The sequence below is a fragment of the Stegostoma tigrinum genome, chromosome 14 (genome assembly GCF_030684315.1).
Source record: "Stegostoma tigrinum isolate sSteTig4 chromosome 14, sSteTig4.hap1, whole genome shotgun sequence".
NCBI classification, from domain to species: domain Eukaryota; kingdom Metazoa; phylum Chordata; class Chondrichthyes; order Orectolobiformes; family Stegostomatidae; genus Stegostoma; species Stegostoma tigrinum.
This window is the reverse complement of record NC_081367.1, coordinates 42,539,910-42,566,119: the sequence shown is the minus strand read 5'-3', so window position 1 is coordinate 42,566,119 and position 26,210 is coordinate 42,539,910. Positions and strand designations below refer to the sequence as shown.

Below are 26,210 nucleotides of genomic sequence, written 5' to 3'. Positions count from 1 at the left end.
CTCCATTTTTTAGATGTTTTTGAGTTAGTTTTCTTTTGGCCATTGTGTCTCCTAGTGCCACCCTGAAGCCAAATTTGCAAATCTGTCCTGACTTTTCATTGCGTCTACCTGAATGGGCATTGTTTTCCCCATTAGCTGGGTATGTGATGTCCCTGCCCCCTAATGGCTGAGCCTTTGCAATTCAGTACTGTTGGTTGTGGTTTCTGGAGCCAAAGGAAACGGAAGATTAAATCTCTTCTGGAGACAATGTTTCACAGGCAATGTTGACTGACAGACAACAAACAGCACAAGACAGAGAGGGTCTGACTGCAGGAATTCAAAGGAATCCTGAGGTTGAAATCAGAAAATGAAAAGTCTGCCTTGCTGGACATAGCTAACGCAACAAAAGGAAAGGGTTAGTTAAGGCAACAGTGTAAATCGACAGAGCCAGCTGGGAAGATTTCAAAACAACCAGTTGGCATGTCATTGCAAACAGTAGACATCAGAGGAAAAAGTCAATAGCCTGCTTGTGAACCATCACAAATCACTCTAAAGATCATGGGTGCAATGTGTGTAACTGTACAGAAAAAAAATGGTGGAATTAGCCAGAATAACAAACAGTAGTTAATACATGAGAACAGTCGGTTACATATTTGCTATCTTGGATAACTCAAAGTGTACAGAAATGCAGGCAACTTTTTTTTATCAGAAGGGGGATTTTGGATTGAAATGCAGTCATGTACCAATGTCCCTTCTGGTTTGCTGAAGTCATGTGACATCTACTGTGAAGGACACATTGTAGGCAGATATCCTGCGTTCACTTCATAACGACATTGTGCCTCTAAGCAATCCCTTTGCAATAAATTGCCTCAAGTTCATGCCATTACATTGATTTATGTGCAAATATCATCTTGAAAGAGTACAACAGCCTATGGAGCAAAAGAAAATTTCTGATTTTCACAAAGTGAAATATACTTTGAAAGCATTAAAAAAAGTTTTATAAGGTGCGACAAGAAGTTATTATCCAAGATAAGGGCTTCAGTGTGATTATTTAGCACAGATAAAATGTTGGTCAACCAAGAGAAAGGAGAGACTACCAACCGATGGATACTTTCCATTTGACAAGCCGTGAAAGTGGAGTTGCAGGTTGACAAAGTGGTGAAGGCGCTCTTGGCATGCTTGCCTTCATAGGTGAATACATTGAGCAGAAGGGCTGGGACGTCATGTGGCGCCTGTACAGTACATTGGTGAGGCCACTTTTGGAATACGGCATTCAGTTCTGGTCTGCCTGTTATAGGAAAGACGTTGTTAAATCTGAAAGGATTCAGAAAAGATTTACAAGGATGTTGCTGGGAGGTTTGAGCTATAGGGAGAGGCTGAATAGGCTGGGGGTTTTATCCATGCAGCATTGGAGACTGAGAAGTGACCTTTTAAAGAGGTTTATAAAACAGTTAGGGGCATGGATAGGGTGAACAGCTAAGGCCTTTTTCCTGGGGTAGGGGAGTCTAAAACTAGCGACCGTAGGTTTAAGGTGAGAGGGGAAAGATTTAAAAGGAACTTGAGCAAATTTTTCAAACCAGATAGTGCATGTATGGAATGATCTTCCAGAGGAGGTAGTGGAGGTGGGTACAGTTACAACATTTAACAAGAATCTGGATGGCACTTGAATATGAAGGGTTTAGAGGGGAAATGGGCCAAATTTTGGCAAATGGGACTAGATCAATTTAGGATGTATGGCCAACATGGATGAGATGGTCCAAAGGGTCTGTTTCTATGCTGTTTAACTCAATGACTGTATTTGTCAAACTGGAGTTTCCTTTTTGTTCAACCACATTGACTTATTCCGATTTTTGCCGCAAATTTCTAAGTGCATTGTTAGGAGATCCTTATTAGTAGATTTCAGCAATTCCCAATTATTGATATCAAGCTAACTGGTTTGTGGTTCCCTGTTTTCTCCCTCTCCCAGATAATGGTGTCACACTTGTTAGCTTCTAATCTTCTGGGAGTTTTGCATAATTTAGACAATTTGGGAAAATCATAGCCAAGGTATTGGCCATCAGACTATGATGGTTTTTCAGATTTTAGTCCCTTGAGCTTCTTTAGTACTGTATTTCTGTTTAAAGTAATTACCTTAGTTTCCTCACTTTTATTGGATCCTAGGTTTCCTTCTATTTCTGGTATGTAACTTAGGTTTTCTGTTCTGAAGGCAGATATAAAATAATTTTTCAGTGTATGTACCATTTCCACACTCCCCAGAATAATTCTTCCTATGTTTTTAAGAGACCAATGTTTACTTTAACTACTCTTTACATACATTTGTGAAAACTTTTACAATGTGTTCATATATTGCTTGCAATATCGTTGTCTTTTTTTCCCTTTTATAATAAAAGTTTTGGTGGTCTTTTGCTAGTTTCAAAAGAACTTTCAATTCTCAGTCTTATAGAGAATACTAGTTGCACTGTTAACCTCTTCTTCTAATCCAATATTACCCTTAAACTCCTTAGTAAGCCACTGATGAATATTTCTCACTGAGTTTTTATTTTTTGATGGAATATATTTTTTGTTTAATATTTTCAGTTGTCTCTTTAACTGTTTCCTATTGTTTATTTACCAGCCTACATTTTTAGTCCCTTTACCCAAACAACTTTGGCGCTCCCTTCAGACCTAGGTACTTGCCAAATATTTAAGATTCATGCTTGTGATCTTGGAAGGTTTGCAGTGTGGGAGGAGATTATGTAGCTAGATAGGAGCAGGCTATGAAGGGATTTGAAATGTAAGAATGTTGAAATTCACTGACTGAAATGGGCTGCAAGTAGAGCAGGATGGTGAGTTGACAGGACTGATATAATTTAAAACAAAAACAGCTGAGAATAGCTGCAAAACATAGGGGTAGTGTATTCAGGAATAAGAGGGTTTGTAACAATTTATTAATTGACAGTTATTGCTGAGCCATCTCTGTGGCCTCAACAAAATGAATTCCTAATGCTAGATGTAAGACAAGACTAGATCTAGTTGTTTAATAGTTATCATGACTTGGCACTTCCCACTCCAGTATGCCATCTGTCGTCATGGATGGATATGTATCTGTTGTAAATGTGTGGTTGTTGTCTGGCACAATACCCTCAGCATCTGAGTCTTCATCCTGTGTGCTGGGTGGTTGATGATCTTCAATTCACATATGTCATCTATTACTTCGCAAGAATTGTTTATTTTTCATTACCACATCATATGACCGTGACTGGACACAATGATGTTTCATCTTTCCACACATGCATATATTTGTATGAAAATCTTAAACCTGCCTGCTTCATCAAGGTGGGATAATAGTCTGCTTGTTTGCTGATCATATACTTGTACCGTTTCCTCCCTTCTTTCCATCAATGCATTGTGCCAGTGTGGTTGCATTGGCAATGTTCCCTCCAAGCTGTGCAGCCACTCATAGGAATTGTGCATCAACACGCCAATTGCAGCATTGGTCTTCCGATTCCAGAAGTTGGTACCGTTCATGAACATTAGAGGCCCGCAGAACCGGAGAGAGTGCAGGTGCTGAGCATTACCATTGCCTATAGGGGCAACATGCTGATTTAACACAGCCCTCTGAAAATCTCAGTGAGTCTCTTTTCATTTAGCGAGGGTGGATTTTACAGGTGGGTCTTGCTACCATTGGCCTGAGGAGAAGCAATATGTTGAACACGCAGTTTCCTGCACATCACGAAAGTGTGCCCAATTGTGTTGTGGACTGCTTTCAGCAACAAACTGTTGAGCCACGCTGAATATACAGAATATTGCAGTCAATGTGCCAACAGCCATAACTCAAGTGGTAATGTTAATTTGTTATTCAATTTGGAATTTGATGAAGTAGTCAGTCATCAGAATGTAATCATGCCCTTGGACATGGAAAATATTAGTTGCAGTCTTGCACCACAGCTAGAGACAATCTGGTGTGGAACGAGAGGTTCTCTCTGCTGTTGAGGTTGATGGAATTGACATGTTTCATATGACTGGATTAGTTGATCAAGGTCCTTATTAATTACAGGCCAGTAAATGGATTCAAGTACCAACCTCTTGTATTTTTTTTGGTACATGATCTTGCCTTGATGCAGAACCTGCAGAGTTATGACTTGTGTTCCCTTGAAGATTATTCTCTAGCTCATGTTTATATGACCAGATGAATGTGTTAGCATTGGAACCTGTTGGATGTGTCCAGGCCAGCCACTGAAGATAATTTTCTTAAGCAGTTGCAACTGATCATCACCAGATGTATCTTGCTGAATCTGCTCAGCTTGACTATGACCAAAATGTATGAAAATGATGTTGTAGTCTTGAATCTTTGGTTTTTTTGCCTCATTTATTGTAAGGATATGTAGATCTGTACATGCTGGTAGAAAAATTATAGGAGACTCATCTGTTATAGGGGAGGCAGAGGCCTAGTGGTATTATTGCTAAATTATTAATCCAGAAACTCAGCTAGTGTTTTGGGGACCCAAGTTGAAATACCAACATGGCAGACAGTGGAATTTAAATCCAATAAAAATTATCTGGAATTAAGAATCTACTGATGACCATGAAACTCTTGTCATTTGTTGGAAAAAAAACCTATCAGGCTGACTAATGTCCTTCAGGGAAGGAAATCTGCTATCTTCACCTGGTCTGGCCAATGTGTGATTCCGGAACCACAGTTAATTTTCAACTACTGTCTGAACTGACCTAGTAGGTCTCTCAGTTGTATCAATTGCTATGAAGTTTCAACAAAGAAATGAATCTGGATAGACTAACTGGCATCAGCCCAGGCAACAGAAAAGACAACGGCAGAAATACTCCTGTCGATCATGCGAAGCCCTCCTCATTAGTATCAGGGGCTTGTGCCAAAATTGGGAGAGCTGGCTAATAAACTAGCCAAGCAACATCCTGACTTAATCAAACTTACAGAATCATACCTTACTGATAATGTCCCATTTATCACCATCACCATTCCTGGATATGCCCAGTCCCACTGTCAGGACAGACCCAGCACAGGTGGCAGCACAGTGGTATGTAGTCAGGGTGGAGGTTGTCCTGGGAGTCCTCAACATTGACTCTGGATCCCTTGAAGTTTTATGGCTTCAGGTTAAACATAGACAAGGAAACCTCCTGTTGATTGCCCCATACCATCCTCCTTCAGCTGATGAAGCAGCACTTCTCTGTGTTGTACAACATTTAGAGGAAGCACTGAGGGTGGCAAGGGCTCAAAATGAACTGTGAGTGGGGGATTTCAGTGTCCACTATCAAAGGTGGTTGGCATCAGTTATGCTGATAGAGCTAGTCAGGTCCTAAAAGGACATAGCTGCTAGATTGGGTCTGTGGTAGGTGGTGAGGGAACCAACAAGAGGGAGAAACGTACTTAACGTCATTCTTATTAGTTTGCCAGCTGCAGATATATCTGTCCATGGCAGTGTTGGTAAGAGTATTCACTGCACCGTCCTTGTGGAGATGAATTCCCACGATACTTTAAGAATACAGCCCATTGTGTTGTATGGCACTAACACCATGCCAAATTTGACAGACTTTGCACAGATCTAGCAACTCAAAACTGGACATCCATGAGGCACTGTGAGCCATCAACAGCAGCAGAATTGTACTCCAGCATAATCTGTAACCTCATAGTTTGGCATATCCCCCACTCAAACACTAGCTTCAAGTCAGGGTATCAACCCTAGTTCAGTGGAGAGTGCAGGAGGGTATGCCAGGAGCAGCACCAGGCATACCTGAAAATGAGGTGTCAACCTGGTGAGCCACCAAACAGGACTACTTGCAAACCAAACAGCAAAAGCAGCAAGTGATCGAGCTAAGTGGTCCCCCAACCAACAGATCAGGTCTAAGCTCCACAGTCCTGCCACATCCGGTTGTGAATGGTCGCAGACAATTAATCAGTTCAGTGGAGGAGGAAGCTCTACAAATATCCCCATCCTCCGTGATGGAAGAGCCCAGTACATCAGTGCAACAGATAAGGCTGAAGCATTTTCAACAATCTTCAGCCAGAATTGCCGAGTGGACTTGGCCACCTCCAGTGGTCCTCAGCATTACAGATACCAGTCTTCAACCATTTCAGTTCACTTCACTCAAGAAGAGGCTATGGGTTCTGACAACATTTTGGCAATAACCCTGAAAGCTAGTGCTCCTGAATTTGCTGCTCCCCGAGCCAAGCTGTTCCACTACAGTTACAACACTGTTATCTACCTGACAATGTGGAGAATTGCTGGGGTATGTCCTGTACTCACAACAGGATAAATCCAACCTGGCTAATTAGTGCCCTCGCAGACTACTCTTGATTGTCAGTAAAGTGTTGGAAGGTGTCATTGACAGTGCTATCAAGCCGTACCTGCTCAGCAATAACCTGTTTGCTGACACCCCAGTTTAGGTTCTACCAGGGCCACGCAGCTCCTGACCTCATTATTGCTTTGGTTCAAACGTGGATAAAAGAGCTGAATTCCAGAGGTGAGGTGAGAGTGACAACCCTTTACATCAAGGTCAGGTTTGACTGAGTATGGCTTGAAGGAGCTCCAGCAAAACTCTGGTGGTTAGAGTCATACCTGACACATAGGAAGGTGGTTGTGATTGTTGGAGGTCCGTCATCTCAGCTCCAGGACAGCTCTTCAGGAGTTCATCAGAGTAGTCTTCTAGATCCAACCATCTTCACCTGTTTCATCAATGACCTTCCATCTATCATCAGGTCAGAAGTAGTGATGTCCACTGATGATTGTACAATGGTCAGCACCACTTGAGACTCCTCAGATATTCCAACAGTTCCATCTTCAGGTGTAGCAAGATCTGGACAATATCTAGGCTTGGGTTGATAATTGGCAAGTGACATTTGAACCACACAAATGCCAGGCTACGATCATCACCAATAAGAGACAATCTAACCACTAAGCCCTTGACATTCAATGGAGTACCATCACTGAATCCCCACTGTCAACACCCTGGGATTTACCGTTGATGAGAAACTCAGTTGGACTTGCCACATAAACATACTGGCTACAAGAGCAGATCAGAGACTAGGAAAACTGCAGCAAGCAGCTCACCTCTTGACTCCCCAGAGCTTGTCCATCATCTACCAAGGCACAAGTCAGGAGTATGCTGGGATTATTCTCCATCTGCATAGATGGGTGCAGCTGCAACAACACTCAAGCTTGACACCATCCAGGACCAAGCAAGCCTGCTTGATTGGCAGTAAATGCATAAGCTTCCACTCCCTTCACCACCGATGTTGTGTAGCTGCATTGTGTACCATCCACAAGATGCCCTGCAGAAATTCACCAAAGATCCTTGGCATCTTCCAAATCCACTTCCACTTCCATCCAGAAGGACAAGGGCAGATGACATCTGGGTGCACCACTACCTGCAAGTTCTCTTTCAAACCACTCATCTGACTTCGAAATATGTCACCATTCCTTCATTGTCACTGGCTGAAAATCCTGGAATTCGCTCCTGAACTGCATTGTGGGTATATCTACAGCATTTGGACTGAAGCAGTTCAAGAAGGCAAGTCATCACTACCTTCTCAAGGTCATCTGGAGGCAGGCAATAAATGCTGGCCAGCCAGTGATACGAATGTCCCACAAATGGATTAAAAATATGCAAAAGGTTTCAAGTGGCCTTCCTGATGATGTGTACTGGCTTTTTAGATGGATAATGACAATGCGTGCAATAACAAACCATCTTGTGTGGACTGTACCATATTTTACCAATTTCCTGAGTACATCTTGTGTAAGGTGTATAAAGGCTCGATGTTTACTGTGGCGCCAGTGTTGGCTTTTACATATATTGAGTCTTGTCCATTTCTGTCAAGGTTTATAACTTGGATGGAGGTAAAGAATTCAGCTTTCCTGACATCATCCATTTTAAAAAAAAAAAAAGCTGTGTTTATCAATGTGTTCAGAGTTGCTGTCACACACCTCTGGAGCAGGTGGGACTCGAACCATGGCCTCCTGATCCAGAGGTAGGACATTGTCACTGTACCACACTAGGGCCCAAAAACCACATGCATTGTTTCTGTGGGATTTCTAAGTTGTTTCATTCTGCTGCCTCTTGGACTTAGACATGTTTCCATGTCATACATGGAATCTTAGAAGCTTCTTTGGCTTGTCTCTTGGCTGTTCTTCATATGCTGCTGTGGAGTATCATGTAGTACCTTGGGCTTTTCTGAGCAAACAGATTTAATGTATATTTTTAATGCATGTCATTTTGTGGAACATAGCTTACATATGTGCTGAAATGCTGAACTCTGTCTTGATGGATGAATCAAATCAGGTGGGAGATTTGGATCTGAACGTGTTGATAAGTACCATAGTTGTTCCAGAGTTAAGCACTTGTTGATGCTACTGGGCTGCTACAATTTCTTTTGAATTAGCATCATCATTCTGGCATAGCATCAATGGTATATGCTTTGGATTTGTTCAGAAGTAATATTCTGAAGCATTTGAAGGGTGCAGAGGCAATTACCAATCTTAATTTCAGGGAAAGTACACTCTGTTTTGCATTGATTTTGGCCTATGAATTGGTCAATTTTTTTCACATGCACATCTGAAACCATCTGTCAGGATCTTTGTAGTCATCTGATGAAATGCTAAAGAATTTTATTCTGCTTTACCCTTAATTTCCCAAGATGAAAAGTTTGCTCACTATTTTCAATCTGTTATCTGCTGATACATAAAATAAAGGTTGAACCTTTCTTTGAACAAATGAAGCTTTGATGGAATGTCAGTAATATGCCAATCCATGGTTTTGTGTTTGTCTTCCAACTTTGAATGACGAGTTTAGGAATTTTCCTTGTAGTGGAGTATTTTCCTGTGTTTTGTTTGACTGCTGTGTTCCTTTTCTTATTGTATATTGCTGTCTCTTTAGAAGTTGAAGGCTTGTAGTAGTAGGCTTTAGCCTGTGGATGGTGTTCCAACTTAAAGGACCAATGACGTCACAATAGCTTTTTTATTTTCACACCAATGCCAATTTAAAAAAAACCTCGTGGAATTGACTGATCTTTGGAAACGTCCTTTTTGTAGTGTTTTCTGTTTTTTCTTTTTTTTTCGTCAGTGCTTCCCTTAGATAAAGGCTGGCTTTTGACACTTTTAATTTTCTGTTTTATTTAAATCAGATTTTCAGTCTCTTGAGTTTAAAGAGCAATGGAGGTAGAGTACTTACTGTGCTTCATGATATGTTTGTAATCTTTAATTTTGATTATAGTTGTAAATGCATCATTGTTAGATGACTCCTCATATAGGGTGACACAGTAGCTCAGCGGTTAGCATTGCTGCCTCATAGCACCAAGGACCCAGGTTCATTTCCACCCTCTGGCACTGTCTGTTTGGAGCTTGCACATTCTCCCCATGTCTGCATGGATTTCCTCTGGGTACTCTGGTTTCCTCTCATAGTCCAAAGATGTGCAGATTAGGTATTAGGGGTTGGGTCTGGGTGGGATGCTCCAAGGGTCAGTGTGGACTTGTTGGGCTGAAGGGCCTGTTTCCATACTGTAGGGATTCTATTCTAAGTGCAATGCTGCTATTACCTTTACAGCCATTAGAATCCAATTGCTGCCACAGCTATTTTTTAGTGCTTGCTTATTGCTTCTGTGATGCTGTTTGTGGTTTTCTATATGTGTTAGTGCACAATAACATACTGCAGTTGTTGAGTTACGCTAAATTGGATATTTTGAAGTTTATTTACAACAATGATTGTGTACAAGGTCACAATATCAAAGATTTTCACACATTGACTGGATTCTGTTCCCACTGATTTTACTGTACATTGCATACCATTGCTGGCTGACCGACTGAACCCCATATGCTTGATCTACAGAGGGAATAGCTGAAGGCAAGATGGATATCTTTTTACCAGAATATCACACATCTTGATCTCATCTAACTGTCTTAAACATACAGTACTTATATGGACTGGAATCTGTGCCATAATACAACCAGGGGAATCGTGCAGATTAGAAGTAAATGCAGGGCCACCCATTGTTATCTTTCCATTTCCTTGATGCAGAAATTAATATGGATCTTGTGTATATATAAAATCAGTGTTGTAAATTATTGCCTGCCTCCTGCAACTGCCAAACAGCCTGTAAGGTTATCGGCTCAGCTGTCACTCAAGGAGCTGAGAATAGCCCAAGCAGGAATAGGCTTTTATGTGATATTTAAGTGATCATTAATTGACCATTCAAGGATTTTAAGTGGGGACATAGTAGAAAGTTCACCATAGGTCTTGCCACCTGGAACCTGATTGGCGTGGGGAGGGAAATGTAAGGGCTAAACCCACCAGATTTTTCCAAACTGCCTATGGCTCCTTCACTGGCTTCAACCCCTTTATGCATTTTGGATGTATGTACGTGGTTGCTATAGCCTGTTTATTATATCAGAATAAGAAATTATTTCATTACCTTGGAAACACATGAAATATGACTTCCACATTATACATCTACAAGGCACTTGCATTCCTGGCATTCTTGCCCTCAGTTTTGCTGGCAATGGATGTAGTTTTTGAACAGTTATTGTTCACCTATATTCCTTCTTTAAAGCTGTCATTTGAATAGAGCTGCTGATTTGTACAAATGTGAGATTGCTGAGGTGAGGTAATCTTGGTGTCCTTCACTTTGCAACAAAAAATAGATTGTTATGTAATTACAGAAATGTAACAAAGCTGGTGACTGCAATGGAATTGAGATGGAATTAGATAACTGACAGATTAGAATATGTCTTGAAATTGCAGCATGTCGTAGTTCCCAAGATATTTTAATGGTTTTGGTGAAGTTTATTGAAGTCAGTGGATCTATTTTCGGAAGAGGACAGTTGAGAAATTGTCTGTTCAGAGTGTGTCTGATTAGTTTTCAGATTTATTTGAGTAATTAAGTACGAGGGGGTATAGCTACAAATTGAGGGCTGATAGATTTAAGACAGATGTCAGAGGCAGGCTCTTTACTCAGAGAGTGGTAAAGGCGTGGAACGCCCTGCCTGCCAATGTAGTTAACTCAGCCACATTAGGGGCATTTAAACAGCCCTTGGATAAACATATGGATAATGATGGGATAGTGTAGGGAGAGGGGCTTAGATTAGTTCACAGGTCGGCACAACATCGAGGGCCGAAGGGCCTGTTCTGCGCTGTATTGTTCTATACCATTGATTGTTTGTTTCCCGTGCAGACTCTCTGTATTGGATGCTGCTGCGATTCTGTTGTTGACCTAAACACTTGATGGTGCTGTTGTACAAAAGATATCACACATTGCACATATGATCTCAAAGCCGATGGATTTTGGCAGCCTGCTAAGTAACAATTGAGGCCAGTGGAGATGGGTCTCAAGTTAAAAAGCATGGTGTGTTTTAGTAGGTGATTAATGTTCAGTTTTGTAGCCAAAATAAAACACCATTATTTGAGAAATTATTCAAGGTTTTGGAGAAGTAGGTATTAATATGCTGGCAATTTGCAAAAAGTTTAATTTCGCTCCTTCCTTCCAATGTTCCTGTCTTCACCCCGCACCACATCCTGCTACCCGCTCTCTGCCCCGTGTCATTCCCCATTTCATAAAGGGAGATCTTGTTTTGCATTGATAACAAGCGTCATTTAAGATTAATCTCAAATAAAGGATAATGAAAGTCATTTTGGAACTTCATTTGTCACTGGAAATGTCAGTAAATTCCTCTTATCCATACCATGCAAGAAGAGGATCTTTGAACCGAGATTTTTTTTCACTATTTTGGTTCTACTTGCATGATTGGAAATTCAGAATGTTAAATTGTGTCTCAAAGTTGGACACTGGATCATTTCATAATATACAGTGCTATTTGATCTTTGACCTTTCTTTGAGCCTTGGAAGATCTTTCAGATGTTTTTTATTCATAGCTTTAGAGTTAAATTCATAAGGACAAAGAACCTGGCAGCAAGAATAAAACAAGTTCAGCTTTCAGATCCTTTTACAGAACCAGAACATTGTTAACTTTGCTCAGCGTAACTCAGTGTTCTCGTACTGGATAACTAAAGGGTTCAATTAACAAAGCAGCTCAATTTTATTTTGTGCAGAATTACTAATTCAATCAATGCTTAAAAATGTAGTAGCACTTGATACAATTTCAACATGTCAATTTATAAAAAGTATAACACCATTACAATATTGTCTGCACAAGATTCTGCAAATCCACCAGCATACAAATCCACAATATCAGTGTCCTCTCTTAGGTCAATTACCCCAGTGCTGAGGCATCGGTTATGATCAGTCAGCAGCATTGGGTGAATCATTTTGTCCATTTGTCTGACATAAGACTTCAAAAGCAAGCGATAACATAATGTGGAGCTGGATGAACACAGCAGGCCAAGTAGCATCTTAGGAGCACAAAAGCTGACGTTTCGGGCCTAGACCCTTCATCAGAAAAAGCAAACTCTCTACTCTGAGCTTCATCACAGCATGTGGTTACCAGAAGGGTAGAGGAAACCCTTCAAGGAGGTCTCCTCATCATTCCTGAAAATATCAACACCAAGATGTGGGATTCTCTAGCTCATGCTGTTTGGAAAGAAGCAAGATGCATACACGAAGAAAAAGCATTTCCGACAGGGCCTGATGGAGAACAAACGCAAGTAGTGGAACGAGCATGTGAAACCCAACCCTCCTGCCCTCCCACTGTCTGCTGTTACAGTCCTAACTGATATTATAGAACATAGAACGTTAACGCACAGGAACAGGCTGTTCAGCCCACCATGTCTGTGCCAGTCATGATGCCATTCTAAACTAATCCCATCTGCCTGCACATGGTCTATATTCCTCTATTCCCTGCCTGTTCAAGTGAATGTCTAAATGCCTGTTAGATAGGATAGCAGCATTTGTTTCTACCACCATCATTGGCAGCATGTTCGAGGCACCTACCTCCCTCTGTGTAAAATCCATCTTTAAATCTATCACCTCACCTTAAACCCATGGTCCCTAGTGTTTCCATGCTGGAAAAAAGAATCTGTCCATCCACCCTATCCATGCCTCTCATAATTTTATATACATCTATCAGGCCACCGCTCAGTTTCTGACATTCTAGTGAAAACGTTCCAAGTTTGCCCAACATCCCTAATACACTCCAATCCTGATAACATCCTGGTAAACCTGGTTTGCACCCTCTCCAAAGCCGCCTCCGTCTTTCCTATAGACTGGCACCCAGAACTACAAAAATACGCCAAATGTGACCTGAACAAAGTTTTATATAGCTACAAATATGACTTGCTAACTTCTATCATAAATGTTGCAACCAATGAATGCAAGCATGCTACATGCTTTCTTTACCACCTTATCCACTTGTGTTGCCACTTTTGGAGAACTGTGGACTTATACCCAAGATCTCTCCGTATATCATTACTCTTGAAGAGTCCTGCCTTTAACGTATGCTTTGCTCTTGCATTTGACCTTGCAAAATGTATCACCTCACATTTGTCCAAATTAAACCCCATCTGCCATTTCTGTGCTCAAATTTCCAACTGATCTATGTCTGACTGTATCCTTTGACAACCTTGCTCACTATTTACAACTCTTTCAATTTTCATGTCATCTGCAAAATTACTAATCAGACCACGTGCATTTTCATCCAAGCTATTCATATATATTACAAACAACAGAGGTCCCAGCACTGATCTTTGCAGAACACCACTTGCATCAGATTTCCAGTCAGAAAGATACCCCTTCACAACTATTCACTGTCTTCTATGAACAAGTCAGTTTTGTGTCCAATTTACCGACTCGCCTTGATCCCATGTGACTTAATCTTCTGGTCCAGTCTACCATGAGGGACCTTGTTACATGCTTGAGTAATGTCCATTATAATACCATCCACTGTCATACCATCAACAATCATATTTGTCACTTCCTCAAAAACTCAATTAGATTTGTGAGACAAGATCTTCCCTGCACGAAACCATGCTGACTATCCCTAATAAGTTTATTCTTTTCCAAATGCAAGTAAATCCTGTCCCTAAAAAATCTTCTCCAATAATTTCCCTACCGCCCATATAAGGCTCATGGGCCTATAATTTCTTGGATTATCCTGTTGTGCTTCTTAAACAAACAGCGTTGGCTATTCTCTGGTCTTCAGATGTCTTACCTGTGGCTAAAGAGGATACAAAGATCTGTCAACGCCCCGGCAAACTCTTCACTTTCCCGGGCTAAATCCTATCAGGCTCTGGGGTCATATCTACCTTAATATTTTCAAAACACCAAACACAAAACACCTTCCTTCTTAATGTCAAAATGCTCTAGATTATCAATTTACTTTTCTCTAATCTTACCATCATCCATGTCATTCTCCTTTGTGTAAAATACTCATTAAGGACCTCATCCACTTCCTCTGGTTACACCCACAAATTCCCTCCTTTATCCTTGAGTGGACCTACCCTTTCCCTGGCTAACCTACCGCTCCTCATATATGTCTGAAATGTCTTGAGATTCTTCTTAATCCTACTTGTCAAGAACATTTAAGGGGCCCTTTTAGCCCTCCCAAATCCTTGTATAAGTTCTTTCCTGCTTCCTTTAAGTACCTCAAGGGCATTGTTTGATTTTAGTTTCGTAAGCATCACCTTTGTCTCCTTTTTATTCTTTTTTGGAATTTAGCTTAGATAAATGTGAGTTCTTGCATTTTGGTAAGGTGTCCCAGGGCAAGCCTTATACAGTTGATGGTAGGGTCTTGGGGAATGTTGCTGAACAAAGAGATCTTGGAGTGCAGATGCATAGTTCCTTGAAAATGGAGTTGCCTTTAGACAGGATGGTAGAGAAAGCTTTTGGGTCACTTGCCTTCATTGGTCAGACCATTGAGTATGGGAATTGGAGTGTCATGTTGTAGCTGTACAGGATATTGGTGAGGCCACTTTTAGAATACTATGTACACTTCTAGATGCACTTGTGAAAGAGAATGCTATTAAACTTGAGTGTGTGTAGAAAAGATTTACAAGGATGTTGCTGGGACTGAATGTTTAAGTTATGCGGAGAGGCTGAATAGGTTGGGACTTTTTACCTTGCAGTGTCAGAGGCTGAGGGGCGACCCTTTAGAGGTTTATAAAATCATGAGGGGTATGGAGAGGGTGAATAGCCAAGTTCTTTATCCGAGAGTGGGGGAGTCCAAAACGAGAGGGCATAGGTTTAAGTTGAGAGGGCTTAAAAAGGACCTGAGGGGTAACTTTTTCACGTACGTGTATGGAATGAGCTGCCAGAGGGTATGGTGGAAGCAGGTATAATTACAACATTTAAAAGGCATCTGGATGAGTATTCAAATAGAAAGGGTTTAGTGGGATATGAGCCAAATGCTGAATGGGACTGTGTCAGATTGGGATTTCTGGTCAGCACGGCCAAATTGGATCAAAAGGTCTGTTTCCAAGTTGTATGACTCTGTGTCTAAATGTTTAATATCGCTGGACAAGTCTAATTCCAGACTGAAATCTGGTTTGATAGATCATAATTTGTTATTTTTGGTCTCAACAAGATGGTCTTTCACTGAAACACAAGCACGCAATGTTGCAGATTTGGGTTCAACAATAAAACAGTACTTTATTCAAAAAAAGAAATTAATAGTAATTAAAATAGTTTTGTTTATTTTAAGTTTAAACATTCCTCAACACTACCTGTCCCTCCAACTATCTTTGTATCTTCTGCAAACTTAGCAACAATGCTCTCAGTTCCTTTATCCAGATCATTAATGTATAAAATGAATAGTCATGGATCTGACACTGACCCCTGCAGAACTCCACTAGTCACAGGCTGCCAACCTGGAAATAACATCTTTATCTCTACTCCCTACGTTCTGTCAATCAGCCAATCCTTCATCCATGCCAGTATCTTGCCCCTAACACCATGGGCTGTTGTCTTGTTTGGCAGGCTCCTGTGCGATACCTTATCAAAAGCCAGATGGGTTGTGTCAATTAGCTCTCTTCTGTCTAACTTGCTCATTACCTCTGCAAAGAATTCTAACAGATTTGGCAGGCATGACCTGCCCTTGACAAAGCCATGTTGACTCAGCCGTAATTTACCAGACACATCCAAATACTCTGCAATCTCATCCTTAAAAATTGATTCCAAAAACTTACCCATGACCGAGGTCAGGCTAACCTGCTTGTAGTTCCTGTCTTCTGTCAACCCTGTTTAAGGAGGAAGGGAATTACATTAGCCATTTTCTAGTTTTTTTCTATCCCACCTGACTCCAGTGATTACTGAAAGATCACTAATAATGCTTCTCCAATCTTTCCAGCTATCTCTTTCAGAACTCCGGATGTTCAACATCCGGTCGGGTGATTTGTCCACCTTCAGACATTTCAACTTGCCCACCACCTCCTCCTCAGAGATAGCCACTACACCCACCTCTGCCCCTGACTCTCTTGAAGTTCTGCTATGCTGCTGGTTCTTCCGCTGTGAAGACTGATGCAAAATACTTATTTAGCTCATCTGCCAATTTTTTGTTCCACGTTATTACTTCTCCAGCCTCACTTTCGAGTACTCCAATGTTCGGTGTTGCCTCTCTCTTAACTTTTAGATATTGAGAAAAATATTCTTTTTCAATCTTCCTTCGTATTACCAGCAAGCTTACTGTCATATTTCATCTCACCTCACCCCTCCCCAGCCCCGACTTATTGCATGTTTAGTTATCCTCTGCTGGTTTTTAAAGGCTTCCAAATCCTCTGGTTTCCTACCAATTAGCACCACATTGCTTGCTTTTTCTTTTGCTTTATGCTGTCGCTTACTTCCCTTGTAAGCCATGGTCACTTCCCGAACTAACCCCAGAAAACCCTCCAGTTGCTGCTCCACTATCTTCCTTTGGTCATACTTTGGTCACTTCCCCCTAGGGGTTCCTTCCCTAACCAGGTCTGCCTCATTACACATCACCAAATCCAAAACTGCCTGTTTCCTAGTGGGCCCTACCACAAGTTGCTCCAAAAATGTCATCTTGTAGATGTTTCACAATTTGTTTTTCTTGAGACCCATTACCAACCTGATCTTCCCAGTACACAAGCATATTACAAGCCCCCATGATTATTCTTACATGCCTTTTCTATCTCCTGATTTTTTTTTTTCTTGCCTATATCCTGACCGCTGCTGGGAAGCTGTACACAATTCCCATGAGGGCCTTTTCTCCTTTTGCGGTTCCCCAACTCGAGCCACACACACATTCTATGCCTTCCAACTCTGCATCACTTCTTGTTATTGATTTAATTTAATTTCTTATTAATAAGGCAACCCTGCCCTTCTACGCTCAACTGCCTGGCCTTTCAATTTTACAAAAAATTTACTTGAATGTGAAATAATTTTTTACACTTGAAAATTATAATCTTGTTACTTCTGGAATAAATACATTACTTTATATAGCCACTAGTGTAGTCGTTGTAGGGTTTGTACATAGTTGCCTATTGAACATTGACCATCTCTTGTTTCGTGCTACTCACTGTATAGTAAAATGATTTATTTACATTGCTATAATACTTTGAAAATCTGGTATTTTTGACGAAAGAAGGAAGCAAAGGTTTTTGATAAAACCCTTTACAACTTATTATAACCTAGATTCATTTAAAGAGAATGAATTCTCACACAACAGAACATAATGCGTTACATTTGTTGGACAGGAGATTTTGTGCGTCACTGTTGATGGGTTGGGCTGTTTGGTTTATTTCTGTATAATGTTGTTATCATTATTTGTTGGTCCGTAACCTGCCAAAAAATTACACTGTGTAATTATTAAAATAAAACTGGTGTTTACAAAAACCTGTATGACAAGATGATTCAGAGGTAGTTGGGAATTGTGCTGTGATGGCAGTTTCACTTATTGATTACTCATGTTATTCATCACATTCTTTAATGCATTTAATATAGTACAAGAATGCCATTGGATTGTTTGCTGAATGGGGTCAAACTCCAGTATTTGTTTGTTTTTTCATATGCACCTGTGCAGAACTGAACTGCTTTAGGGATGATATCTATATAAAGATGTGAATAAAGCATATTTTTGAAATAAGTGTATGATTGACTAAAGGTTAATTTAGAATTAATTTGGATCATATCTTGTTAAAGGGGAAGTACCTTGTGATGGATTGCCCCCAACTTAATCAGTTCTGTAAAAGCTTTGCGGTCAGTGGTATACATGCTAGAGAGGATGTTTACCGATAATTAAGATAGATCATTTTGTCAAATGGCCACTTTACATTGGAGTGGACAAGCTCTAATGGTTTCTGCTGAGCTTAATACATATAAGTTGCATAAGTGCAGCAGCTTCATGTTATTCAGTCCCAGTATATTGAGGAGATGCGTTTCTCCTCTAGTTTTTGGAGGTGTAAAGTGACTTGAACAGCAATTTCCTGATTCATGATTTAGCATTGGAGGTTGCTGTCTAATTTACACATCCCAAACAACAAAGGCTATTATTAGCATCAGCATGACCTTCACTGCAGATTCTGGCCCAGTTGACTTTTCACAGCTGTCCCTGAATAGTATTTAGGAATTTGTTTCTTGAAATTAACCAAAACACGACTTGAATCTTTGACCTTAATTAAAAGTTTAATGCAGTAACCTCTGTACTGTCTGGGGCACTGTGAGACCTGTTGGAAGAAATTTAAAGTAGCCTTTGTTGACCCAAGGTCACAAGTAAAGGGTCAGCCTTCCAAAAGCCAAGTCTAAGGCCCAAAGACAAATCCAGAATAGAAAGGTCAGCTGGTGGGAAGAGAAAGTTCTAGAAATATGTTGACTGTCATAATATGAGTAACTGTTTTAAAGACATCCAGAACCATTTATAGACCAAAGTCAAATGGACAAAAATCCCTTCATTTGTTGGGTAGTATTCCTTTTTAAAGGAGACAATGCAATCCTCTGTTGCTGAAAAAGACATTTCCAACAACCATTCAACTCTGAATCCACAGTAGCAGCAGCAGATGCTTTCCAGACTATTTCCCAGAATTCCATGGTAGCATCCATGCATGAGCCATCATTCACGGGAAAGTCACAACAAGCAATCAGTTGGATGAAAAACAACAAAGCTGTAGCCCAGATGGGATTCCAATGCGGGCCTTTGTAGCTGGTGGGCTGTTGCTCACATCAAAATTACATGTCCTCCTCCTGTGGACTTGAGAGAAAATAGGAATAGCCTCCCCCCTCCCCCCCCATTCCAACTTCAGGAATTGAGCCAATGTAACTGTCTTCAAGTATGGAGATATATCGTACTGCAGAACCTGTTATGGTATTTCTGTATTTTCCATACCCAAGTAAATCCTGATGTATGTCCTCCTAAATCACTTATTTTCTGTGGCAGATGAAATCCCCTAAAGGCAGAGTGTGGCTTTAAACCTTACAGTGGAACCTCTGATATGACCTTTCTCCCCCAGCAAATTACAGCAGAGCTATGAGACCCACATCAAGGACTCTTCACTGCATTCATTGACCTGACCAAAGCATTTTATTCCGCAAATTGTGAGACACATTAGATTGTGTCCAGAGATATGGATGTTCGAGAAAATTCCTTATAATACTAATTTGTGGCTGCAACTGCCTTAAATGATACCAAAAATCCAGATTGGTGTAAAGCAATGTTGCGTGTATGCCCCAGACTATTTACAATCTGCCTGGCAGCCATTATTTACCTCAACAAAGATAACTTGCTCTCTAGCTAATGTTCTGGAGCCATGGGTTTGAATCCCACCATGGAAGATGGTGAAATTTTGACTCCAGTAACAAAAAAATCTGGAATTAGAAGCCAGCCTAATAGGGATCACTGATTGTCGTAATAACACATCTGGCTCACTTTATGCCCTCTAGGAGGGGAAATCTGCCATCCTTACTTGGTCTGGTGTATGTGTGATTTCTGACTAACAGTAATATGGTTGGCTGTTAACTGCCCTCTGGCTCTCTAGGCGATTTCAATCAGTCAAGGCTGGTTCGGTATGGTCAACAAATGTTAGCCACGCCCACATCCAAAGCAAGAGTAAAGAAAGAGACCTCCACTAGTCAGTAAAAGTTTTAATGTACGGAGCAGTTGTAGTTACCACATTACTGTACTGCAGAGAGATCTGGGGAGTGTATCATAGAATTATAGAATTCCTACAGTGCAGAAAGAGGCCATTTGGCCCATCAAGTCTACACTAACTTTTGAAGAGCATCCCACCCAGATCCAGCCACCTGTCCTATCTTTGTTACTGATGGGTATATTTTTGCCAGAATAGAATGTTTCAAGATTTGTGTGGGGGCACATTTTTAAGATGAGAAGTGAGAGATTTTAAAAAAGACACAGGCAAATGTTTTACACAGAGGAGGCTTGCCTGCGGAATGAACTTCGTGTGGAAGTGGTGGATGTGGGCACAGTTACAACATCTAAAAGACACTAAGTACATAAATAGGAAAGGTTTGTAGGGATGTGGACCAGGAGCAGGCAGATGGGCATAGTTTAGTTTGGGATTATGTTTGGCATTGGCTGGTTAGACTTGAGGATCTCTTTCTGTGCATGACTCTATGCCGGAACACTAAAGCATTAGAGGGTAACTTGACAGATTATACTTTTTCCCCAATTCTTAATTTTAAATCTGTGTGATCCTCAGTCCTGCATTAATATTATGTTGTTTGTGCTGTTTGGATGAATATGTGGGATAACAATTAATTCTGCTAATTCAGGTTTTACTAGTTAAAGATTTGAAAGGTCAGAAAGGCTGTTTGCTGTCCTTGTGAAAATGGAATTGAATAATTCAATGTTGATGTTGTCTGGCCTATGTGGCTGTAGAAGGCTTTCTGTTTTATCTCACATTCGAAGTTATATTGAGATACTGCTGTGAACTATCTCTGGCTATGGGTGTCTGCACACTGACTGTATATGAAACTGCATGCTCCTTATTATGTACTGTACCACTTCTTCATGTACATGGTGGTTAATAAATACAGCTCTCTAATGTAGTGTCTAAGACCTCACTCTTCACGTATTTATTCCAGACAGTTGTCTTCTCTCTTACTGATGCCAGAATCATGTCATTTGCTGCATATTCATGACTGCATCAGTCTCATTATAACACACTTTGCACTTGTATTGAAGAAATTTGTATATAGTAGTTAACATTGCCTTCAGCCTGATACATTCATTCTAGTGGCAAGCAGAACTCATGATAGGTTCCCCGCAAATGCAATTGACCTCTAGATGGAGGAATACCTCTTTTATTGCACTGATTCCCAACCTTAGGATAGCAAAACAACAACATAAATTCTAGACAGTGTTTAAGGGCATTAGAAGTGAAAGTTTACAATTTGCTGATCCTCACAGTGTATTAAAAATGAATATTTATGAACTGCTCTGTTTAAAGTGTCACTTTACAGTTACTTAGGCATTGCTCTTCCATTTATGTGCAAGAGGAAAGGTGAGCCTTTTGTAACCAGGTCTGTGCTCTCCTTGGCAGGTTATATTCCACGATGTGGACACCTTGACTCAGAAGTTGTTTCCTGTTGTTGAAGGAATGCAGAAGCATTTTAGCTCTGGATCTGGTGCTTATTATAGTGATGCAATTTTCTTCTTGTCAGTCGCCATGCACCGAATCATGCCTCCAGGTAAAATTTATTTATTGTTTATATACAAAATGTAAATGTGTCAGAGATAATAGGAACTGCAGATGCTGGAGAATCTGTGATAACAAAGCGTGGAGCTGGATGAATACAACAGGCCAAGCAGTGTCTCAGTAGTGCTCCTAAGATGCTGCTTGGCCTGCTGTGTTTATCCAGCTCCACACTTTGTTATCACAGCGTTAAATGTGCTTGCTCTGTCAAACAATCTCTGCAAAATTTTTCCCAGTCTATAGTTTGAGTTTGCTCAAATTCTGAATATTATTTATAAATTTTTATCTGTACACATCATAGAGACGTTTATTCAAAGTGGATTAGTTGTCATTCGTACGGAACCGCTGTGTATGCAATAGCAGCATTGACTAAACAAGCCAGTACCTGATATTTACTGTATGCACATTCTTTTTCAAAATTTCAAACTCACTGAGCAGCAGATTGAAAACATCAATGCTTTAGTATTATACTCGCCTCAGTGACGTCAAGTTGAAAGTCTGTTCATTTCAGTGAGGCCACACCAGCTGGAGAGAAGTTATTTTCTGAGACTTTAATTTTGGTATGGTCTACCATGCATCGGATATTTGTGACCAAAGGATAGATTACAAGTGAGGGCTACATTTTCATAGAATCATCCGAAAGAAGCCATTGGCTCATCAAATGTGCACGGACTCTTTAAAAAAATTCCGAGGGGTTCTACTTTCTCGACTCTTTTGCAAACTTTGCAAATTTCTCGTTTTCTAGCATGTAATGAGTTTCCTTTAAATTGTTATTTTTAAATTGGCTTCCAGAACCCCCTCTTGTATTGCTATTCAAATCAAAAGAAACATCAACTGCATTTTAACAATATCTTTGAACTCCACATTGATCTTTTTTGTGACTTTTCTTAATTCTGCAACCTCTGGTTATTGATCTTCATGCTCGAGGGAAAGACATCTCCCAATCTGTTGTATTAAAATTGGTTGTAATTTTGGACAAATTTATTGAGTCTTCTCTTAATTTTCTTTGGTTATGTTCTCTAGTCTTCCCACATAACTGGAGTCTGTCATCCTTGTTATCATTCTGGACCTCCCCCAAGATCTTGAAAAGCTTCTTGTAGGGTGATGTCTAGAATCACATGTGATACGCTAGCTAAAGCTTAACAAGTGATTTATGAAGGTTTTTTGTTTAAACGCTCGGGCCGTATTTATAAACGGCTTGTCTTTAGTCTTTTCTGAGCAGGTTTGTGAGTTTATCTTGCCATAGTTTACATAAACTTTCATCATTTTCTGTGACCTTTCCAACTAAACACTTAACAAGGGTGAAGAGGTGGCCTTTAGTAAAGTGATGTGCTCTTCCTGTCGGATGTGGGAAATTATGAAGAATTTCAGTGTTCCTGATGATTATGTCTGCAGGAAATGTGTTTGGCTGTCAATCCTATCTGATTGCATGGGTCAGTTGGAGTGGCAGTTAGAGGCAGTGAGGAATTTACAAGAACCAGGGGGAGTGATGGACAGCAGTTGAAGGAAGGTAGAAAAACGGCAGATACAGTCAGGTAGATTGGTGAACTCCAGGAAAAGTAGGAGTGGGAGGGAGGCAGTGCAGGAGTCTCCTGTTGCTATCCCCATCTCAAACAAGTGTGCTGTTTTGGAAAACATAAGGGGTTAGGAACTTTCAGGGCGATGTAGTACCCACGGCCAGGTTACTGGTACTGAGACTGGCTGTACTGTAATGAGGGTTTTGTCAGGTTCCAAGTGATCAATTAGTTACGGGGGAGTCTCTAGTCAGGGGCACAGACAGACATTTCTGTGGCAAACAGCGAGGCATCAGAATTGTGTGTTGCCTCCCTGGTGCCAGGGTTAAGGATATCTCAGAGAGGGTTAAGAACATTCTCAAAGGGACGAGCAAGAGGTCATAGTACACATGGGTACCAATGACATAGGAAGAGAAAGGAACAAGGGTCTGAAGCGATAATATAGGAAATTTGGTGGGAGGTTAAAAAGCAGATCCTCATGGGTAATTACGTCTGGATAACTCCCATTGCTGTGTGCTTGTGAGAGTAGAAATAGGAGGATAGAGTAGATAAAAGTATGGCTGAGAAGCTGGTGCAGGAGACAAGGATTCACATTTTTGGACCTTTTGGGATCTCTTCTTGGGAAGAAGGTCCACCTGAATTGGAAGGGGACAAATATCCTGACGGAGATTTCTAGTGCTGCTTGGGAGGCTTTAAATTAGGGGGAGGGTGGGACCCAAAGAGATGGTGAGAAAAGGGATAAGTCGGAGGATGGTACAGTTGAGAAGAGGACCAAGTCAAATAATCAAAGCAGGCAGGAGCAAGGCAGGGAACGATGTAGGTCTGAAAAATTAAAGTGCATTTATTTCACTGCAAGAGGCCTAACGGGTAAGGCAGATGAACTCAGGGCGTGGTTGAGAACATGGGTCTGGGAAATCATATCTCTTACAGAAATATGGCTCATGGATAGGCAAGACTGGCAGCTTAATGTTCCAGGGTTTAGATGTGAAAGGAAGGATAGAGGGCTGGGCAAAAGAGGAGGGGGCGTGGTGTTTTTGTTTTATGGGTGTACTTAAAGAGGATATTCCTGGATGTATCTCTGGTGAAGTTATTTGTGTGGAACTGAGAAATAAGAAAGGGATGATCACCTTGTTTGGATTGTACTATAGATACCCCAAGTAGTCAGCAGGAAATTAAGAAGCAAATTTGTAAGGAGATCTCGGATATTTGTTACAACGATAAGGTCGTAATGGTAAAGGATTTTAACTTCCCCACATAGGCTGGGACTGCCATTGTGTTATGGACTTGGATGGAGGGAAATTTGTTAAGTATGTACAAGAAAGTTTTCTTCTTCAGTACGTCGTTGTACCAAAACCTGACCTTCTCTTGGGAAGTAAGGCAGGGTAAGTGAATACGGTATCAATGGGGATGTATTTTGGGGGCCAATGATTGTAATTCTATTAGTTTTAAAATAACTGTGGAAAACGATAGACCTGATCTAAAGATTAAAGTTCTAAATTGGAGTAAGGCCAATTTTGACAGTATTAACAAAGATCTTTCAAAAGCTGATTGGGGGTAGCTATTCACAGGTGAAAGGACAGTTGTAAAGTGGGAGGCCTTCAAAAACAAAATAGCAAGAGCCCCGAGGGAGTATAATTCTATTAATGTGAAAGGTTGGTGTGGGGAATGCTGAATGCCCAGAGAAATTGAGGCTCTTGTCAAGAAGAGGAAGGAAGCATATGTTAGGTGCAGACAGCAGGGATGGAGTGAATCCCTAGAGGAGTATAAGGGCAGTTGGAGTATATTCAAGAGGGAAGTCAGGAGGGCAAAAAGAGGACATGAGATAGCATTGGCAGATAAGGGTAAGGAGAATCCAAAGGGATTCCACAAATACTTTAAGGGCAAAAGGGTAACTAGGGAGAGAATAGGGTCCCTTAAAGATCAGCATGTTGCTGATGAGAGGAACCACAGGAAATGGATGAGATACTAAACTAGTATTTTGCGTCAGTATTTACTGTACAGAAGGATATGGCAGCTTGGGAACTCGAAATAAATAATAATTGCTTGAAAAATGCCCATGTTACAAGTGGTGCCTAAAAAAAACATAGAACAGTACAGCACAGAACAGGCCCTTCAGCCCACTTTGTTGTGCCGGCCATTGATCCTCATGTATGCACCCTCGAATTTCTGTGACCATATGCATGTCCAGCAGTCTCTTAAATGTCCTCAATGGCCTTGCTTCCACAACTGCTGCTGGCAACGCATTCCATGCTCTCACAACTCTCTGTGTAAAGAACCCGCCTCTGACATCCCCTCTATACTTTCCTCCAACCAGCTTAAAACTATGACCCCTTGTTTTAGCCTTTTCTGCCCTGGGAAATAGTCTCTGGCTACCAACTCTATCTATGCCTCTCATTATCTTGTATACCTCAATTAGGTCTCCTTTTCTCCAATGAAAAAAGTCCGAGTTCAGTCAGCCTCTCTTCATAAGATAAGCCCTCCAGTCCAGGCAGCATCCTGGTAAACCTCCTCTGAACCCTCTCCAAAGCATCCACATCTTTCCAAAAATAGGGCAACCAGAACTGGACGCAGTATTCCAAGTGCGGTCTAACCAAAGTTTTATCGAGCTGCAACAAGATCTCACGACTCTTAAACTCAATCCCCCTGTTAATGAAAGCCAAAACACCATATGCTTTCTTAACAACCCTGTCCACTTGGGTAGCCATTTTAAGGGATCGATGTATCTGCACACCAAGATCCCTCTGTTCCTCCACACTGCCAAGAATCCTATCCTTAATCCTGTACTCGGCTTTCAAATTCGACCTTCCAAAATGCATCACCTCGCATTTATCCAGGTTGAACTCCATCTGCCACCTCTCAGCCCATCTCTGCGTCCTGTCAATGTCCCGCTGCATTCTACAACAGCCCTCTATACTGTCAGCGACACCTCCAACCTTGGCGTCGTCTGCAAACTTGCTGACCCATCCTTCAATCCCCTCATCCAAGTCATTAATAAAAATTACAAACAGTAGAGGCCCAAGGACAGAGTCCTGTGGAACACCACTCACCACTGACTTCCAGGCAGAATATTTTCCTTCTACTACCACTCGCTGTCTTCTGTTGGCCGGCCAATTCTGTATCCAGACAGCTAAGTTCCCCTGTATCCCATTCCTCCTGACCTTCTGA

The 26,210-nt window shown here is 41.0% G+C and overlaps 1 protein-coding gene across 1 annotated transcript in view; it reads left to right on the top strand.

The window, feature by feature from the left end:
• xxylt1 (xyloside xylosyltransferase 1) overlaps nt 1-26,210 on the top strand; it is a 145,735-nt gene that overhangs the window by 9,313 nt on the left and 110,212 nt on the right. Inside the window, exon 2 of the mRNA XM_048541550.2 lies at nt 21,379-21,526. Coding sequence (XP_048397507.2) covers nt 21,379-21,526 — 148 coding nt within the window. The remainder of the gene's footprint in view (nt 1-21,378; nt 21,527-26,210) is intronic.